This window comes from Balaenoptera physalus (assembly GCF_965194825.1).
Source record: "Balaenoptera physalus genome assembly, chromosome: 2".
Lineage (NCBI taxonomy): Eukaryota > Metazoa > Chordata > Mammalia > Artiodactyla > Balaenopteridae > Balaenoptera > Balaenoptera physalus.
The window spans coordinates 127,642,666-127,659,126 of NC_138883.1; the positions used below are offsets into that span (position 1 = coordinate 127,642,666).

The 16,461-nt window shown below is 45.6% G+C and overlaps 1 protein-coding gene across 6 annotated transcripts in view; it reads left to right on the forward strand.

The window, feature by feature from the left end:
• The window catches only part of GABRA5 (gamma-aminobutyric acid type A receptor subunit alpha5), a 96,010-nt gene that overhangs the window by 64,821 nt on the left and 14,728 nt on the right, over nucleotides 1-16,461 (forward strand). For all 6 annotated transcript variants that reach the window (XM_082450215.1, XM_082450217.1, XM_082450216.1 and 3 more), the window contains one exon: nucleotides 13,890-14,033. In XM_082450215.1, the coding sequence (XP_082306341.1) occupies nucleotides 13,890-14,033 (144 nt within the window). The remainder of the gene's footprint in view (nucleotides 1-13,889; nucleotides 14,034-16,461) is intronic.

Consider the following 16,461-nt stretch of genomic DNA (forward strand, 5'->3'; position numbering starts at 1 on the left):
TCCCCCTAAAATTCATATTTTGAAACCCTAATCTCTAATGTTACTGTATTTGAACATAGAGCCTTTGTAATTAAAGTTAATTGAAGTCATAAAGGTAGAACCCTCATCTGATAGGATTGATGCCTTTATAAACAAAGGAAGAGAGAAATCTCTCTCTGTCTCCACATGCATGCAACGAAGAAAGGCCATGTGAGAACACAGCGAGGAGGCAGCCCTCTGTAAGCCAGGACAAGAGTCCTCACCAGAAATTGAATCTGCTAACATCTTGATCTTGGACTTTCCAGCCTCCAGAACTGTGAGAAAATAAATTTTGATTGTTTAAGCCAATCAGTCTATGGTATTTTGTTATGGTAGCCCAAGCAGACCAACACAAGTGCTAAAACTTCTCTTTGGTATTTCTTTCTCTCTTCTGTTTCTTTGCTGAGACTCTATTTTTTCACTTGTTTCAAGCATGTTTGTAATTGGTTGTTGCAACATTTTATGGTGGCTGCTTCAAAAATTCTTTTTTTAAAAGGATTTTTAAAAAGTAATTTTTTAAAAGGTAATTCTGACATCTCTGTCATATTTTCTTTGGCATCTGTTGATTTTTTAAAAATTCAGTTTGATCTTCCTGGTTGTTGTTAGGACACTTTTTTTATTGGACATTTTGTGTATTATGTTATGACAATCTGGATTTTATTGAAACCTTCTGTTTTAGCTAGATTTTTAAAACCACTGCTCTGGCAGGGAAAGGTGCAGCATGGCCTCATTACCGCCGAGTGGGCTTCCCTTCAGCCTCCACTGACACAGGGGTGACTGGGCTCTTGCTGCTGCTGGGTGGACACAGGACTCCGAGCTATATACAGGTCTTCACTGACACCATGTGGGGTAGGGTGGCCTTGGGGTGGCAGGAGTCTGAGCCTCCACTAAGCTTCCTCTGATGCAGCCCCAGCAAGGAGCAGGAGGATATGCTCCTGCTGATTAGGGTGGGAGTCCAGGCTCCCCACTTGGCCTCTAGCCCACTACGGAGAATTGTCATCATTGCTGCCCAGCAAGGATGAAAGCCCTACTCCCTCGTGTTGGAGCTTCTCTGATACCTGCTGAGTGTGAAAGCCTAGGCTCTCCACTCTCTTTGCTGGCCTGGGGTGGGGTAGGGCAACATCTTTTCTGTGGTATTTGACTGGAGTCGAGTGATATTTTCTGTCTTTATAGGCTGACCCTTTCCTGATCCTTTGGGTAGAGAGAGCAGGCTTCTGTTGTTACTGTTTTTAGTCTGTGCCCATTGGCATTTCCAGGTTGCCACCTTCTTTAGTTCTAAGTCTGGAATGTAAAGGATAAGAAGAAAACTAAAGAACTCACTACTGTGTCATCCCTTGGGTCCCAAGACCTGTCTGCCTTACTCTCTGTACCTTTCAGATTCTTCCCACATTAATTGTATATGTAATATCCAGGGTTTCCAGTTGTACTTAGTAGGATGAGTAGGAGAAAACACATCTTCATTCTCCTGGAAGCAAAAGTCCCCCTAGATGTGTTTTTTCTATTATTTACACTTTCTGGAGTTTGCTGAGCCTCTCGAATCTCTAAATTTATGTCTTTCACCAAATTTGAGGCATTTTTACCATCATTACTTCTAACAAATTTTCTTTCTCATCCTCTCTTTTTCCTCTGGAGCTTTAATTGTAGGTATTGTAATTTTTGATATTAATACCTCAGATCCCTAGGGGTCTGTTTACTTTTTAAAAAACTTGTTTTCACTTCTATTCTTTATATTGGATAATTTCTATTGCTCTGCCTTCAGCATTTCCACTCTTCTGTCATTTCTGATCTGCTGTTAAGCTCACACAGTAAATGCTTTTTATTCAGTGTATTTGACAGGTTTAGAATTTGTATTTGGTTCTTTTAAATAGTTTCAATGCCTCTGCTCAGATTTACTCTTAGTTTTTTCATTACAACAATTTTTCATCACAAAACATTACATTTTTTCCTTTACACCCTAAAGCATAGCCATGATAGCTGCTTTAAAATCCTTCTATGCGAAATCGAACATCTCAATCTTCTTGGTGTCATTCTGCATTGATTGTATTTTCTGTTGAACAAAGGTCATGTTTTCCTGTTTCTTTTACATTTAACAAACAGTTTTGAATTGTTTCCTGGACATTTCAGTCAGTGTTATACCGCAGGGACTCTGGATTCTGTCAAATTTAGAGCATGTGTGTGTGTGTGTGTGTGTGTTTGTGTGTGTGTGTGTGTGTCTTGGTGAGGGTGAGGGGTGGTTGCCAGATAACTTGACTGAGCTCCAACTCCAGACTCTGTCCTTCCTGTGGTACCACCTGAAATGTCTGGAGGGTCTTGTACTTAGTTGGGCTGGTAGGATTATGCTCCATATGTGTAATTCAGCCTTGAGTTAGGTATCTGGTTAGAGTTTGCATACATCTGTTTACATCAGTGTGGGGCTCCCTCTCCGTGGCTCTTTCCTTTCCAGGATTTTATACTTCACTTTCCAGCTGTGCTGCTCTGATAGCTCCAAACACTTCCTTTTGGTTCTTCAAGCCAATAAGTCTGAGGGATCCCTCTGAACCACAGCTGCCTCATGGCTCTGACTCACAGCTTTTTAAGAGAAAAGCCATTCCCTGCGTCCAAGTGCCAGCTCCTCTCCGGAGCCCTCCTGCTCTTGTTCACTCTCCAGTGCCTTCAGGGAGTTATTTTTCATGTGGTGTCCAGAGTTAATAGTTGTTACCTACTAACAGCAACTCTGCCATTACTGGCAGGGAACTTCCTTCGATTCTGAGGGTTTCCTTTTATATTGCTTCCATAATTCCAAAGGGATTTGGGAGATTAGGAGAAATAAGTATGTGTGATGAGCCAAAAATTAAGTTGGATGGGAATAATTCATTTTTTTCAAACTATGATCTTCAAACGCCATGGAGAGATAAAACATACATTTATTTGGGGGAAGTAGTATAATGGAAAGGGACTCTCACTAGGATTTATTTAAACCACTTACTGCCATCGGATAGCTGTGCACATCAGTAGCTGGGACAAAGCCTTCAAAAGATCCCTAGGGCACCTCACTTGGGAATCACTGATTCATGTCTCTAAGAGGAAAATGAGTTGTATAACTTAAAATTATGCTACTCTTTGTACCTGAAAATTATGCTCTTCATTTGATCAAAGGTAAAAACACTAAAAGTCAAAGATTGTTATTTTTTCATCATTAGTTAAATAAATTCAAGTCAATGTGATATTCGGATTTAATGGCAATGGTGTGCAGGGCAGGAACACAAAGCAATTTTTGGTGAAAAAAAGTATGTGAGCTTTTAACCCTTCTTCATATCATCTCATATTCAACGACTCACCAGCTGCAGTTGTATCATTTATCATATTCAAAGCTAAAATATGCATCTGATAGGATCTTTTCCTTTCAACATTCAACCAAACAAAACAAGATCAATTTATATATATATATATATATATATATATATATATATATATATATAAATTTATTTATTTCTTGAACTCCATAGAGAGACAAAACCAATATAACCATTTCTTCAACTCAGTAGAGATATTGAACTCTCATGCCAAATTTCTTTTTATTTGCCTGATATTTGAAGACTGGTTTGAAATAGATGAGATCACTTATTTATATTTGCTCTTATTATCATTACTATGATATACAAGGCAGTTTAATAGGTTTTCCTCATATATCATGTTTGCATACAATTGATCAAGAGCTAGAAAACTGCATAAACTTCACCTTTCCTCAGCTTGTATGGTTTCAGCTCAGGACTTAATAGGTTTAAGAGAAGAAATGCTATTCAATGAAGTGTTTTTCTTACTTGTCTTTCATCTTTTGGATTTACTAAAAATAGCTGCTTGGCCAAGTAGTTCACTTCTACCATCAGCATCGGAGCCTGCAGGGGCTAAATGTGATAGTATAATGAGTTTCAAATTACCCAATCCAACAGTTCTCTGCTATTAGGAGACAAAGCAATGCAAACAGTTGTCATTATTCTAACGAGCCACATGCTCTGGCTTCTCTAATGCAGAGCTGGATTAACAGACATTTCTGTTATTGCTATCTCTTCTCTCAAGAATTCAAACAGTTGTTGAAATTAGCCCTGGCTTATAGAGGGATACTTCCCAGTACATAAGGAAATTCCTTAAATATAATGGTATGGCTTACATTTAGAAGCAAATGCTTAAACAAATCAAGAGCATTTAGAAAAGAAAAAAAAAATTTTGTTCATTTTATTTGTGAAATGGTTCCTTAAGTATTAGATTAAGTCATGAGAAAACATCTGGATTCATGAAAATATATTCTATATTAGACATGGACCCTGTTTCGGTGGATCTCCAGTAGAGAGAATTTCAGACCGTCGGGGGTAAATGTCATGGGGGTGAGCTGTCAGCGCATTCAGACATGTGGGATTACAACTCCGCTGCTGCCTTGGTCATGCCCAATACGGAGCGACTCAGCTCACCTGTCAGTGGTCTAGAGCGCAGGTTTCGGAGTGCCTGATGTGAGGTCTTAGAAATACATTGAAGTTTTGTCTGTATTGTGCGTTAGTTAACCTTGATTACTATCTAACAGCTATGTCGGGTGTGCTCTGCACTCAGCACTCTGCTAGGTGTAGTGAGAAAAAGAAGCATGACCGGTGCTCAAGGAGCAGATGATGGACACGTTAGATAATCAGGTTAAAACCCTTGTGAAACTGAAGGCCATTTGGGGAACCTCCTCATGAGGGTCATATTTTGAACTGAGCCTGGAAGGATTTGGATAGAAGAAGGCATAATGGAAATAGGACAAAGCACAAATGACAGGTGATCAGTTAGTGGAGGACACCCTTTGGGGAAGTGACAGGACAGTGTCACAACCCAGATAGGAAGGGCCTTAAATCCCAAAGTGTAAAAGTAGTAGGCAGAACAATGATGTTGTGGAGTAAGGGGAGGATGTGCTGAAATCACTATTTTGGAAGTGAAACCAAGCTCTTGGAATGCCATGAAGCAGTAGAAGTGATGAGAGCTGAGAGCAGGGTGGATTTTGAGATGGACTCTGGGCGCGTGTGTAAGAGTCAAAGATGGCATCATGATTTTAAGACCAGATGACTTGGAAAATACTATTTTCTATTAGAAATTGGAAGTAATTGGAAGGAGCTGCTGATTTGAGTGTATAAAAAGCTAATCAGTTTATGAGAGGGTAAGAAAGTATGTGGAGGGATTTCCTCCTCATACTCCCGGCCTTTTACCTGCCTCTCACTCTTCTTCACAAAGGAAGCAGCTTTTCTGCTGGGAGGGTGACAGTCCTTTGTCCTTCTTTCCTGATTTGGTCCCATTTAAGTCTATAGACACAGAGAGCATGGTCTCTTGACTCTCCCTCAGACCAGCCAGGACAGTGACCCCAAGTAATTTTACAAGGACCTGACTGTGGGGTGGTGATGGGCCATGTGACTAGCAAATCTCAGGCTTCCAGTGTCGCTTCCTGGGTAACAGGGCAGCAGTGTTATCTGTTCATCTCCATCTGCAGAGAGCTGCACTCACTTCCCAGTTGATTCTGGGCAAGGAAAGTGGCCTGGCAAAGCCCCACTGATCTGTTACCTGCTTAATTGAAAGCAGGGATATTGGTTGTGCAATAGGCCATTAGAAATAATGTAACCACAGACATTTATATTTTACAAATTTTCTAATTTAGATTATGGAATCGATGTGTCAGGTATTGACTTGGTTTTCAGCTCAAGAGACTGAGACTCGGGAACGTTGAGGATGGGCAGGTCACGCAGGTGATGGGTGGTGAGGTCACCTGGGGCAGGTACTCTGCCCGTTTCCACCTCCAGTTTTAGAAGAGGGAGGAAGGCTGAGGACATGGGTGTCAGAGAACTCAAATCCTGTACGTTTTGCAAATCGCCAAAATTCCAATTACATCCTAACCTGCATTTCTTCTAATGCCAAAGGCAGTGAATGCACAGAGTAAAAGAGGTTTCCTCACTGGTTACTGGCAGTTCCTGGGTGTCCACGCAGCCTGTCAGATAAGACTAACCAGTGGTCCTCACATACTGGGTTTGCTTTTGATAGACATTTAGAAAGTGAATTCATGTAGAAAAATCTTCTCATAAGACTGGATTTGACACCAAGCAAATCTTCTTTCCAACTTAGGGCTATGTTTCTTATAGCTACTATTTATTTATAACTGTGTGTCAGGCATGTGCTAAATACTTGACATTCATGAATACACTTTACCCTTAAGCACCGCTACGTTGTTTCCCTCAGTCTGCAGATGAGGAAGTAGAGCTTTGAGCGTAAAGAGGTTGTCGAAGATCATCCCATAGTGAAGGTCAGACATGTTTCTCTCATAGTTAGGCAAAAACTCATCGCTTCTAAAAGGCCTTGGAAATAAGGGGTTGATGTGCCATTGTGGCCTTTTATTCAGGATTTGCAGTGCCAGAAGAGGACAGACAGGAAGTGTCAACCCAGGGACAGGGCTGCTCTGAAAGCAGTGATGAATTCCCAAGTTAGTTGTGGATGAAAATGTTTCAAATCTTCTTGCCTGGCTCCGCTGATGTGTGGTTGGATGAAGACAAGCATTATGTTTCTGGAGCTCTAAATCATGACAGATGATGGCAGCATGGCAAATGATGGCCTCGTTTACTGTCGTCCCCAGATAAGAGATGGGCTGCCACACCTCTGACACACAAAGAAGAATTTAGTGTTGCTAAATGCCCAAGCAGAAAGGCACACGAGTGCCTCATTTATTCCCATCCTTAATTTGATGGCGAGAGCAGAACTCACGGTGTTGAACTGACATGCCAGAGGCCGCGCTGCCTCTCGTTGCTGCTGTTATTAATGCCATTAACATCATCAATATCAATAGGCCATTTAATATTTACAGTTTGAAAAACAAGAGGATATGAATTATTAATATACATTGTAGGTGACATTCATACATCACTCTGTGATTTCAAGTAACTTTTATCTAGTTATAATTATTATTTTATTGGGTCCTTATTGTATTATAAGTATTATAATCCACCCCCACCCCACCCCCCACCAACAATGGAGAAAGAGGCTTGGAGGACTGGTGCCCAGCGAGCCTGCAGGTAACAGAGCCAACCTCTCCCCAGCCACTGATCCCTGCAGGACAGACACGCTTCCCTGGTCAGTGCGCTTCTTAGCCCCAGAGCTCAAGGACAGCCATCCCCAGTCCCAGTGAGGAGAGTGATGCCCAGCCTGCAGTCAGGACCATGTCCCCAGCAGTCCAGTCTGCACGCCCACCTCTGTGCCTCCACCACCCCACAGGTCCCACCTGCATCCCCACATTCTCAGTTGACATCCCTCCAGGCCACCCGAAGGGACACCTGCCCCACTCTCCCAAATGCCTCATTCGTCCCGAATGTCCTCCCTCTTCAGTGTGTTGCCAACTCTTTGCCCTCTTTCCCCTCTTACTTGAGGATGCTGGGCACTGAGTAGGTAGCTCCATGGGGGAGGGGGAGCGGGGGAGGGGAAGCATAGTTTTCTGTGCTCTGTACTCTCTTTAGATACATGTCTGTGCTCCCAGTCTTTCCTGACTCTCAGAACTGCCCTGGTCACTGAGACCTATTGCCCCAAGGTTTGAGCTTCTTTTTCTTTTTGAGCTTCGGGATTCACATTTCCCAACCCATTCACATCTTCCAGGGGTCATGGGGACCCCCTTAACTCTTTTGGCCAGGGGACAGACTCACAACCCACGTGTGGATTGGGACTGGAGTGGGGGTTGTTAGTGGGACATTGGCAGCCCTCCTCACTGCAAATGTAGCTGGGAAGGGGGAGGCCATCTTCACAGTGCAGCAGCTCTGCCTGCTATGAGACAGAGGAGCTGGGGGAAGATGCAGGACAGTGGCACAGGACAACAGGAGCACAAGCTGCCTGAGCCAGTCTGGGGACTGCCAGGAGATGCTGCCTCATCACCGTGTACCATCCACTCCATACTAACAGCCACAGCTAGAATCCAGTGTGGCTACTCTGCTCAAGTCCATGTCTCAGTGCCACGGCCCTTCAATATTCAGGGTCCTGTAGCATCTAAATAATAGGAAGATAGAAATCTCATGTCTTTTATGGGAAACTCAGGGCACCATCCAAGACTCAGCATATGCCTGGTGGTGTCTGTGACCAGACACTTAGAAAGCAGCTTGCCAGGGTGGAGCACATCGTCAGGCCTCACCTCCCTCATCCCCAGCCATGTTCCCCCAGTAGAGAAGGGAAATTACTGCAGAATGCACTGTGTTGGGGAGCTCCAGTGCTGTCCATGTGAAATCAACATTTCTGTAGTACCTGAAACTTGGAAATGGAAGGTCATGCTAATTTAAAAAAAACATGACAAGAGCACTCAACCTCCACCTGCTGTGTAAGTCAAGTGTAGCATCCATGTTATTCCATTGACTGCTGTAGCTGGTCTACTTTATTTACGTCCTTCTATTTCATGTCTTACTAATATGCAGATGAACATTGGAATCATGTCACTAATTCTCAGGGTTCTGCCCACCCCCTCGCCGAGCAGCCTTCTGTTAAGTTGGGATCCCATATGGCTTTACTCAGAGACAGGATACACTGGTTATTGGAACCATATTGAGTAACACACATCTGGAGGGAGAATGTCTAGCAAAAGAAAGAAAGTGATACAACTTCACTGAAAGATATTTCAACCTAGAAGACTACTTTATGTTGCTCTCAGCTCATACATTAGCAGTCAGAAATGCTCTGTGACTGGGAATGCCTGGGGTGCCCATACTACCCATGGTGGCCCCTCAGACATTCCCTGACCAGAGCAAACGCTGAGGCTGGACTGGCCTTTGCGGTTCCTATTACGATTGTAAGGCATTCTCAGCAACAACCACCAGGGAACTTTGAAAAAACAAGGCTTATTACTCAAAGTTCTCAGAAGGTACACAACATGCCCAGGGCCACACAGCACAGTCATGGGTAAGGGAGAGAGAAAGAGCGCAGACCCAGGACTCTACCCTTATTGGGGTCCAGGGTAGGGTGCTTAGGGTTTCACCAGTTCAATCTTCATTGGCAAATTTAAAATATAAGAACAGGAATTAGGCACTCTAACTGGGGAGAAGTGGGGTCATCAAATGACCAGTTATCTAGGTCACCTTGGGCTTTCTAGAAGGGGAACTGCATGGGTGGACTTGCCCTTTATCTAGTAGTGTAGCTGGGAATATGCCTACGTGAGGTGGATGCCTTTTAAATAGTTGCCTCGGCAATGGAAAGCTTAATGCCAGGCACTTACATTACAATCAAAAAGGCTTACTGTCAGGCACTTTCACTCCAAAGACCTAAATACACATCAAGTCTGTGATAAAAAAGACTCAATACCATAAGATGTCATGTGTCCCCAATCTGTAATCTATAGATCCAATTCATGTCCAACATAAATTTCATCAGTATTTTTGGGAAAGCCTGATGAGTGGATTCTAACATGTATATGGATGAGCAGAGGACCAAGAACAGCCAGGGCCCCGTGAAGAAGAAAAGGGGGCACCTCGCCCCTCCAGCTGTTCTTGTCTAGAATTCTAAAGTCTGCGTAGTTAAGACAGGGGAGATTGAAATTGGGGTAGAAAAAAGGAGCAGAACAGAGAATTCCGCAAGAGAGAACCCATCCCTGATGGAGATCTTACTTGTCAGAACAGGCCCTGCAAGTACCTGGGTGGGAGGGACGGCTTAATGATTTCGGTGGCAGCACCAAAAACCACAAGGAGAAGATCTGATTGGATGCTTATGTAGGAAAATATATACAGAAGTCAACTCTGTGATCAAGGCCCTAATGGTTAAAGATGGAACATTCCAGCTTTGATACTACATGTGTAACATCAGGAAGGCCTCTGAAATAAGATGCAGAAAGATTAAAAGGTTGATAAATTTGACTAACTTAACATACCATTTATCAAAAAATTTTTTAAAAAATGAACAAAGTGAAAAAGCCACAAACTTGAAGAAGACATTTGCAACACATGGAGCAAAAAAGTATGTATATCAGAATATATAAAGAAACCATGAATCAAATGGGTAAAAAACACAAAACAGATTTCACAAAGAAAACATAGGCAAGGCAAAAAAAGCCCCTTTGTTTAGTGATGTCTGCCCAGAAGGTAAAACTACAAAGCAAACAATGCAATGATTATCATAAAGTTCAGAATACAACCTGTGGGGAGAAAGTGAGCCTTTGGTGAGTCGTGGGCGGAGGGCCTAGAAGGTTCTGACGTTTTCCACTGTGTTAAGCTCAGTGTTTGCTACATACATGCTTGTTTTATTATTTTCCAAGTGTTACGTATACTCTTTTGCACATAAAGCAAGAATAAGGAAGTGATGTGCACTAGCAAAGAAACTCCCACACTTAGTGGGAACACTGCTCATTACTAACATGACCTCTTCTGGCTCCTTCTGTGGAGACCTCTGATCACGCGTGTAGTCCTGCTTGCCTGCCCCAGCAATGGCCACACCAGTAGCCCATTCACAGTGCCGGGCACCAGCCCTGCCTAGTGGAGTCCCGGAGCCTGCTGTCCTGCTTAGGGATGCCTTCCCTGCCAGCCCATCCCATCTCCTGAGACGTCTGCAGAGGCCTCCCTGTGAGGGTGCATGGGTTCTGTCGCATCTGGAGTTGGCGTCAGGCTTGTGAGCCAGCACACAGCCTTGTCCAGAAGGCATTGAGTGCTGTGTGTGGCAGCTGGGAAGATGCACAGGTTTGTACTACAGAGCGGGTGTGCGGGTTTACCTTCAGGGGCCTCAAGAGCCATGGGGAACACTTGAGCTCCCCTGTTCCTTAAAGCCAACTGCTCCTCTGGAAGTGCTCTTGCTGAGGTGAACAGATGCCACGAGGCCCTGAGGCCACTTCTCGGCTGTCCTCTGAAGCCTGTGACACAAGCCCCTGGGAAGCACACTCCCTATGTCCTCCCACTGCAGTGGCCGCTGCGCCAGTGGCTCTGCAGCTCCCTCCTCAGCTTCCCAACCGCTAGGCCCTGCAGTGCCCTCCCCTCCACCAACATTCACTCTGCAGGTGACCCTGTCACCAGCCCCTGCTTCAAGTGACATCTGTGTGCCAATGACTCAAGAAGTCACATCCTCACCAGGGACCACTCCCATGAACTCCTGACTTGTGTGGCCCACTGTCTGCTTAGCATCCCGAGGAGACCTCTCATAGGCCTCTCAACTCTGAAATGTCAGCACCTGAATGCTGCTCTTTCCTCAGAAGCTGGATTGTTCCAGAATCTTTGCCATCCTAGAGTGCAAATGACGTGTCCAGATGCCTGGTTTGGTCACCCTCTTCCTCTCACAGCTCACATCTGATTTGTTAGCTGATTGGATGACCCTTTCCTTTAAAATGTATCCCTATTTTCTCCTCTTTTTACCACTTCCAGCCACTATCATCTTTCACCTGAATTATTTTAATATTGCCCTAAGCACTCTCCTGTTTCTGTTCTTTCTCCCCCTGCATTCTAGTCTCCTATCTCACCCAGATCGGTTCTTTTACAGCATGAACTAGACTATGTCACTTACTTGCTTATCCCCGCCCCCGTCTTCCTGGCTAGCTCAGAGTAAAAGGCAAAGGCCTTAAATAGCCTTGAGGCAACGTTTATCTCGTCTTTTCCTCTGCCCTCTGCTGTCCACCCTGTCCAGCCACACTGCCCACCTGCCTTCTCCTCAGGCATTGTAGGCACACTCTTGCCCCAGGACATGTACACCTGCAGTGCCCTTTTCTGGGATACATGTCCTTCTGACAACCATGTGGCAGGCTCCTGCACAGCCCTTGGGTCTCTAAAGTTATGCCTTCCCAGATTACCTTATTTAAAATAGCACCTCTTTCCTCTTCATAGCTTATATTTCTCCATAGCACTTACTACCACCTCACATGTAACATGTCTTATGTATATTTGTCTCCCTCCTCTGGGAGAGAGTCTTCTGTCTGTTTATCAGTCCATCTACCTGTTCCAGTTTTCTACTGCCATGACAAATTATCACAAACTTAGCAATTTAATTGAAGCAACACATTTATTAAGTAACCTTATTGTAGTGATCATTTTGCAATATGTATCAATACATGTATAAAATCATGATGTTGTACACTTTAAACTTATACAGTGATACATGTTAATTATATCTCAATAATCAAAAACTTGTATTATCTTACAGTTCTGTAGGTCAGAATACAATGGATTTGCCTGGTGTTTCAGCTCTGGGTCTCCCATGGCCAGGATCATGGTGTCAGCAGGGCTGCTTTCCCTTCTGGAGGCTCTGGGGGCAAATCCACATCCAGCCTCTCTCAGGCTGTTGGCAGGATTCAGTTCCATGGGTTGTAGGTTGAGGTCCCTGTTTCCTGCTGGCTGTCACCTGAGGGAGTCATTCTTGCCTTCTATGGGCTGCCCACATGCCTTGGCTCATGACCCCTTCCTCCACCTTCAAAACCAGCAATGGCAGTCGATTCCTTTCTTTCTGCTTCAAATCTCTCTGAGCTGGGTCTCTCTGACTGGCCCCAGCTGGAGAAAGTTCTCTGTTTTTAAGGGCTCAAGTGATTATACGGCGTCCACTGGGATCATCTAGGATAATCTCCTGATTTTAAGCCCATAGCTTTAATTCCATTTTGCACAGTGCCTTTTGCTGTGTAAGGTAACAGTCACAGGTGTGACACCAGGGGTAAAGTTTCTGCCTTCTGCACCACCCTCCCACCAGGACAGCATGGACAACAGGGCAACAAGTGCCTTCTGAAAAGAGAGACCTTTATAGTAGCTGATGTGGTCAGATGCTGCTCCAAGTTGTTAGAATCAAAAACAAACAGAGGGAATTCCCTGGTGGCATGGTGGTTAAGGATCTGCCTGCCAATGCAGGGGACACGGGTTCAGTCCCTGGTCCGGGAAGATCCCACATGCCGCAGAAGCCTGCATACTAAAGCCCACGCTCTGCAACAAGAGAAGCCACCGCAATGAGAAGCCTGCGCACCGCAACGAAGAGTAGCCCCCCCTCGCTGCAACTAGAGAAAGCCCACGCGCAGGAACGAAGACCCAACGCAACCAAAAATAAATAAATAATTAATTAATTTAAAAAAAAACAAAAACAGAGACCAGACTTGAAAATTCCCTGAGCAGACAACCAGTTTAGTCCTACAAACAAAGCTTAATTTAGCTTATTTTGTAAGGCTAACTTGACCTGGGTCATTTCTTCCTTATGCCTCTGAGAATCATAAGCAAAACTTAAACTGTTTCCCAAGGTTGATATGAGGTAAATACTGACCATTTCCCTATCATTTAAGAAAATTCTAATACTGTAACCAACACTGTGAAGAATAAACAAACCATCACCACTTTCCCACTATACAAGATGCTTTATAACAGTGTACCCCTGAGCCTCAATCCATGTTTTGGTTTGAGTGCTGCCGGTTTCCAAACTGTCTTTTTGGTGTGTATTCATTGCTTCTTGGGTGATTCATTGTTCTTACTTTGACTGTTTATGAACTGTTGACAAGGCACTCTATGCATTACATCCTTACAGAGCTCTTGTAATGACAACAGGAGCCCTAAGAAGCAGGCGCTGTTATCACCTCATTCTCAGAAGGAAGAACTGAGGCACAGAGCATGGGATTTTCCCAAGACCATGGAGCTGGGAGAGCCCCAGGCCCTGTGGTCTCAGGCCCGTGTGACAGTGCACCCTGAAGAGAAGATACCCCATAGGAAGCACTGGGCCCGGCTTCTGAGCACTCTGCCCTTTAGAAATGAGAAGGGCCTGAACCGTGTTGCTGTCTGCCCTGGTCTGACTGCCTGTACTTTCTTTAGATCATTTAACTTTGACTTTCCAATCATCTCTCTTACTACTTTTATAAACATCTTTGGTTGTGCCACGCTGCAAATGATTCCATGTTTACACCACTTTTTTTCTCCCCCATACAGATGCATATCCTAATTCCGAAGTTGTCTATGTCTGGACCAACGGTACAACCAAGTCGGTGGTGGTGGCAGAAGATGGCTCCAGGCTGAACCAATACCACCTGATGGGGCAGACAGTGGGCACAGAGAACATCAGCACAAGCACAGGTAAGCCTCGCCCCCCATTCAGGGTCGCACACCCTGGGAGAGCCCAGGACTCTCCTTAGCCACCCGGGCCTGTCGTTCTGTGCTGGCCACAAGAAGCCTTCCACATCGGGTCCCCTCCCTCCAGCCGCACATGGAGGCATCAACTGTGGCATCCTGGCATTAAGGGTCATGAGAGGCATTAATCCGAGGTGCATTTGCCTCCGTGTGATCAGCCCTGGTGACCGCAGGCCCTGCCCGGAGGCCTCATGGACCTACTTATATAACATAGTCCTGCCCAAGCACTGAGACACGAGGGCAGCAGCCTCTGCAGGAAAGGTAGAGAGCTTCCTGTAAATACTCTCATTTACCTGTTCTACTATCTCCCCACTTTGAACATTTCAGAGGTTTTCCTGGGGTTGAATTTGGGAAAGCACAACCGGGCAGCATAGAAATAGCTGAGGCCTTAGCAGGTGCTGTCACACCCACAGGCACAGGGCTGGCCTGAGCCCGCAGGGCAGCACAAGCTGGGCTTCACCTGACACAAAGTGGACAGGGTGTCCAAAGGAACACAATGCGTTCCCTTCTTGCACCTGCAAGGGGTGTCCTCAGACACCTCCTGGCCACAGGAGGCCCAGCCCTAGAGGTCACGGTCACGAGGTTGGCTGTGAGCAGAGGAGGGTCCTGCAGGGTTTCTCATGGCAGGAGAAATGTGGAACAGGGATGGAGTAAGTCCTTGCAGCACGCTTGCAGCATGAGTTCTAAACCTCAAATGTTACCCTGGTCAGCGTCACTCTGTCAGCATCACCACCCCTTGGAGCTGGCTGGAAGCACGGGGATGTGCAGTGCATGCCTCCTCTCACACAGGTACTCAGTGCCCATCCACTGGTGTGGGCTGGCATCCTGGGGAAAGGGTCTGGCAGGGCTGGGAGGAGGCTGCTGTGCCATGTGGTTACCATGTTAAAGGCAAGGGAAGAGGAAGCAGACCTGATTTTATGGGAACAAGTGAAAAGGTGGCACGGCAGAGGTTTGGGGTTAAGAATTGCAATGCTAATGGAGGGTGCTACCGTTGGGAGTCGTTTCATGTCCTTCTTTAAAAATTTATAAATGGGTTTCTGCTCCTATTTGCATTCCAAAAAAATGGTCTTTTTTTGAACATTATCTTATATTGCTATCCTCAACTCAAAAATAGAATGAAAAGAACCACCACAACAAAAGAATTATAAGTAGGAGAGTAACTTCAAATCCTAATGCAAAGAAACAGAATGGCATTTTCCCTCTTCTCAAGCATTGAGAGGCAATATCGGATCATGATAAAGATGTCTTTGCTACTAAACATATCTTGCCCCCCTTCTCTCTGTCCCTGTCTCCTTCTGCTAGGCCTGAGCCTATTCCCCTCCTCTCACCTGCTCTCATCTGCCTCGGGCTGTGGGAAGGGCGTGGTGCATCTTGGCCCTGAGGGAATTTTGGTCTCCTCTTCTGTAAGAGGGTAGAGTTTGCCACATATGATCTTAACTCATGCTGTGAGAAAAGGCACGTAGGGACACATCCACAGCTGGCCTTGCTGAGCACTGGGCTTTGAATCCAACAGCAAGCGTCCGAGCTATGTAATCAGTCTCAAACGTCTCAACATTCTGCCCATGCAGCCAGCCGACCACCCTCGAACAGATGGCCCCCGGGGGTCTACCTTAGCAGAGACCCCAGGCCCTTCCCCCCACATTCACAGTTCCACCAGGCTCCCTGGCCACACCATCTACTTCTTGCAATTCAGCTGAAGAACTCTTGTCCTCAGATCAACTCAGCTCTGCCTCCACTTCTCAAAGCATCCTTCCCATCTCCCCAGGGAGATGCAAATTCACACAGCAAAGGAGACTCTGTCTAACACACCCTCCCACCGCAGCTGCCTTGGCTCCTTACCAGTTCACCATCAGGGCAGCATCGTTCTCCACAATGAAGGGGAGGTCTGCACTCGCCTCCCACACAGCCAGGCAGATCCAGAGAAGGCACTGGGGCATCGCCAAGGAAATGCCCTCACTCTCCCTGTGGACCAGCGAAAGCTCAGAGCGGCCAGCACCCGTGGCCTCCTGAGGCTGTTGCTCCTCACCCCCAAGCTGGGTGAGGGGGCACAGAGCCTGTGGGGAAGTGGTAGCCCCCCACTCCTTCCAGCCCTCCCTGGCTGGGAAATGAGGAGAAAACCCTCCGCCCACGACAGGGCTCTGTGATGTCCTGAGTTATATCTGGAGAGGCTAAATCCTGAAATCCTGATGGCAGTAGCAGTGAGGGGGGCAGGTGGAGAGTGGCACAGATTGTGACCAGGGATTAGGAAAACACACAAATCTGATTTTCCCCAGCAAAGCATCCACCAGCAGAGGCTCTTCAGAGGCTGGGGGTCAAAAGACTTACTTATAAAATGACTGTTAAGAAATCCATGCATCTTTCAGCCTCTCCTTCA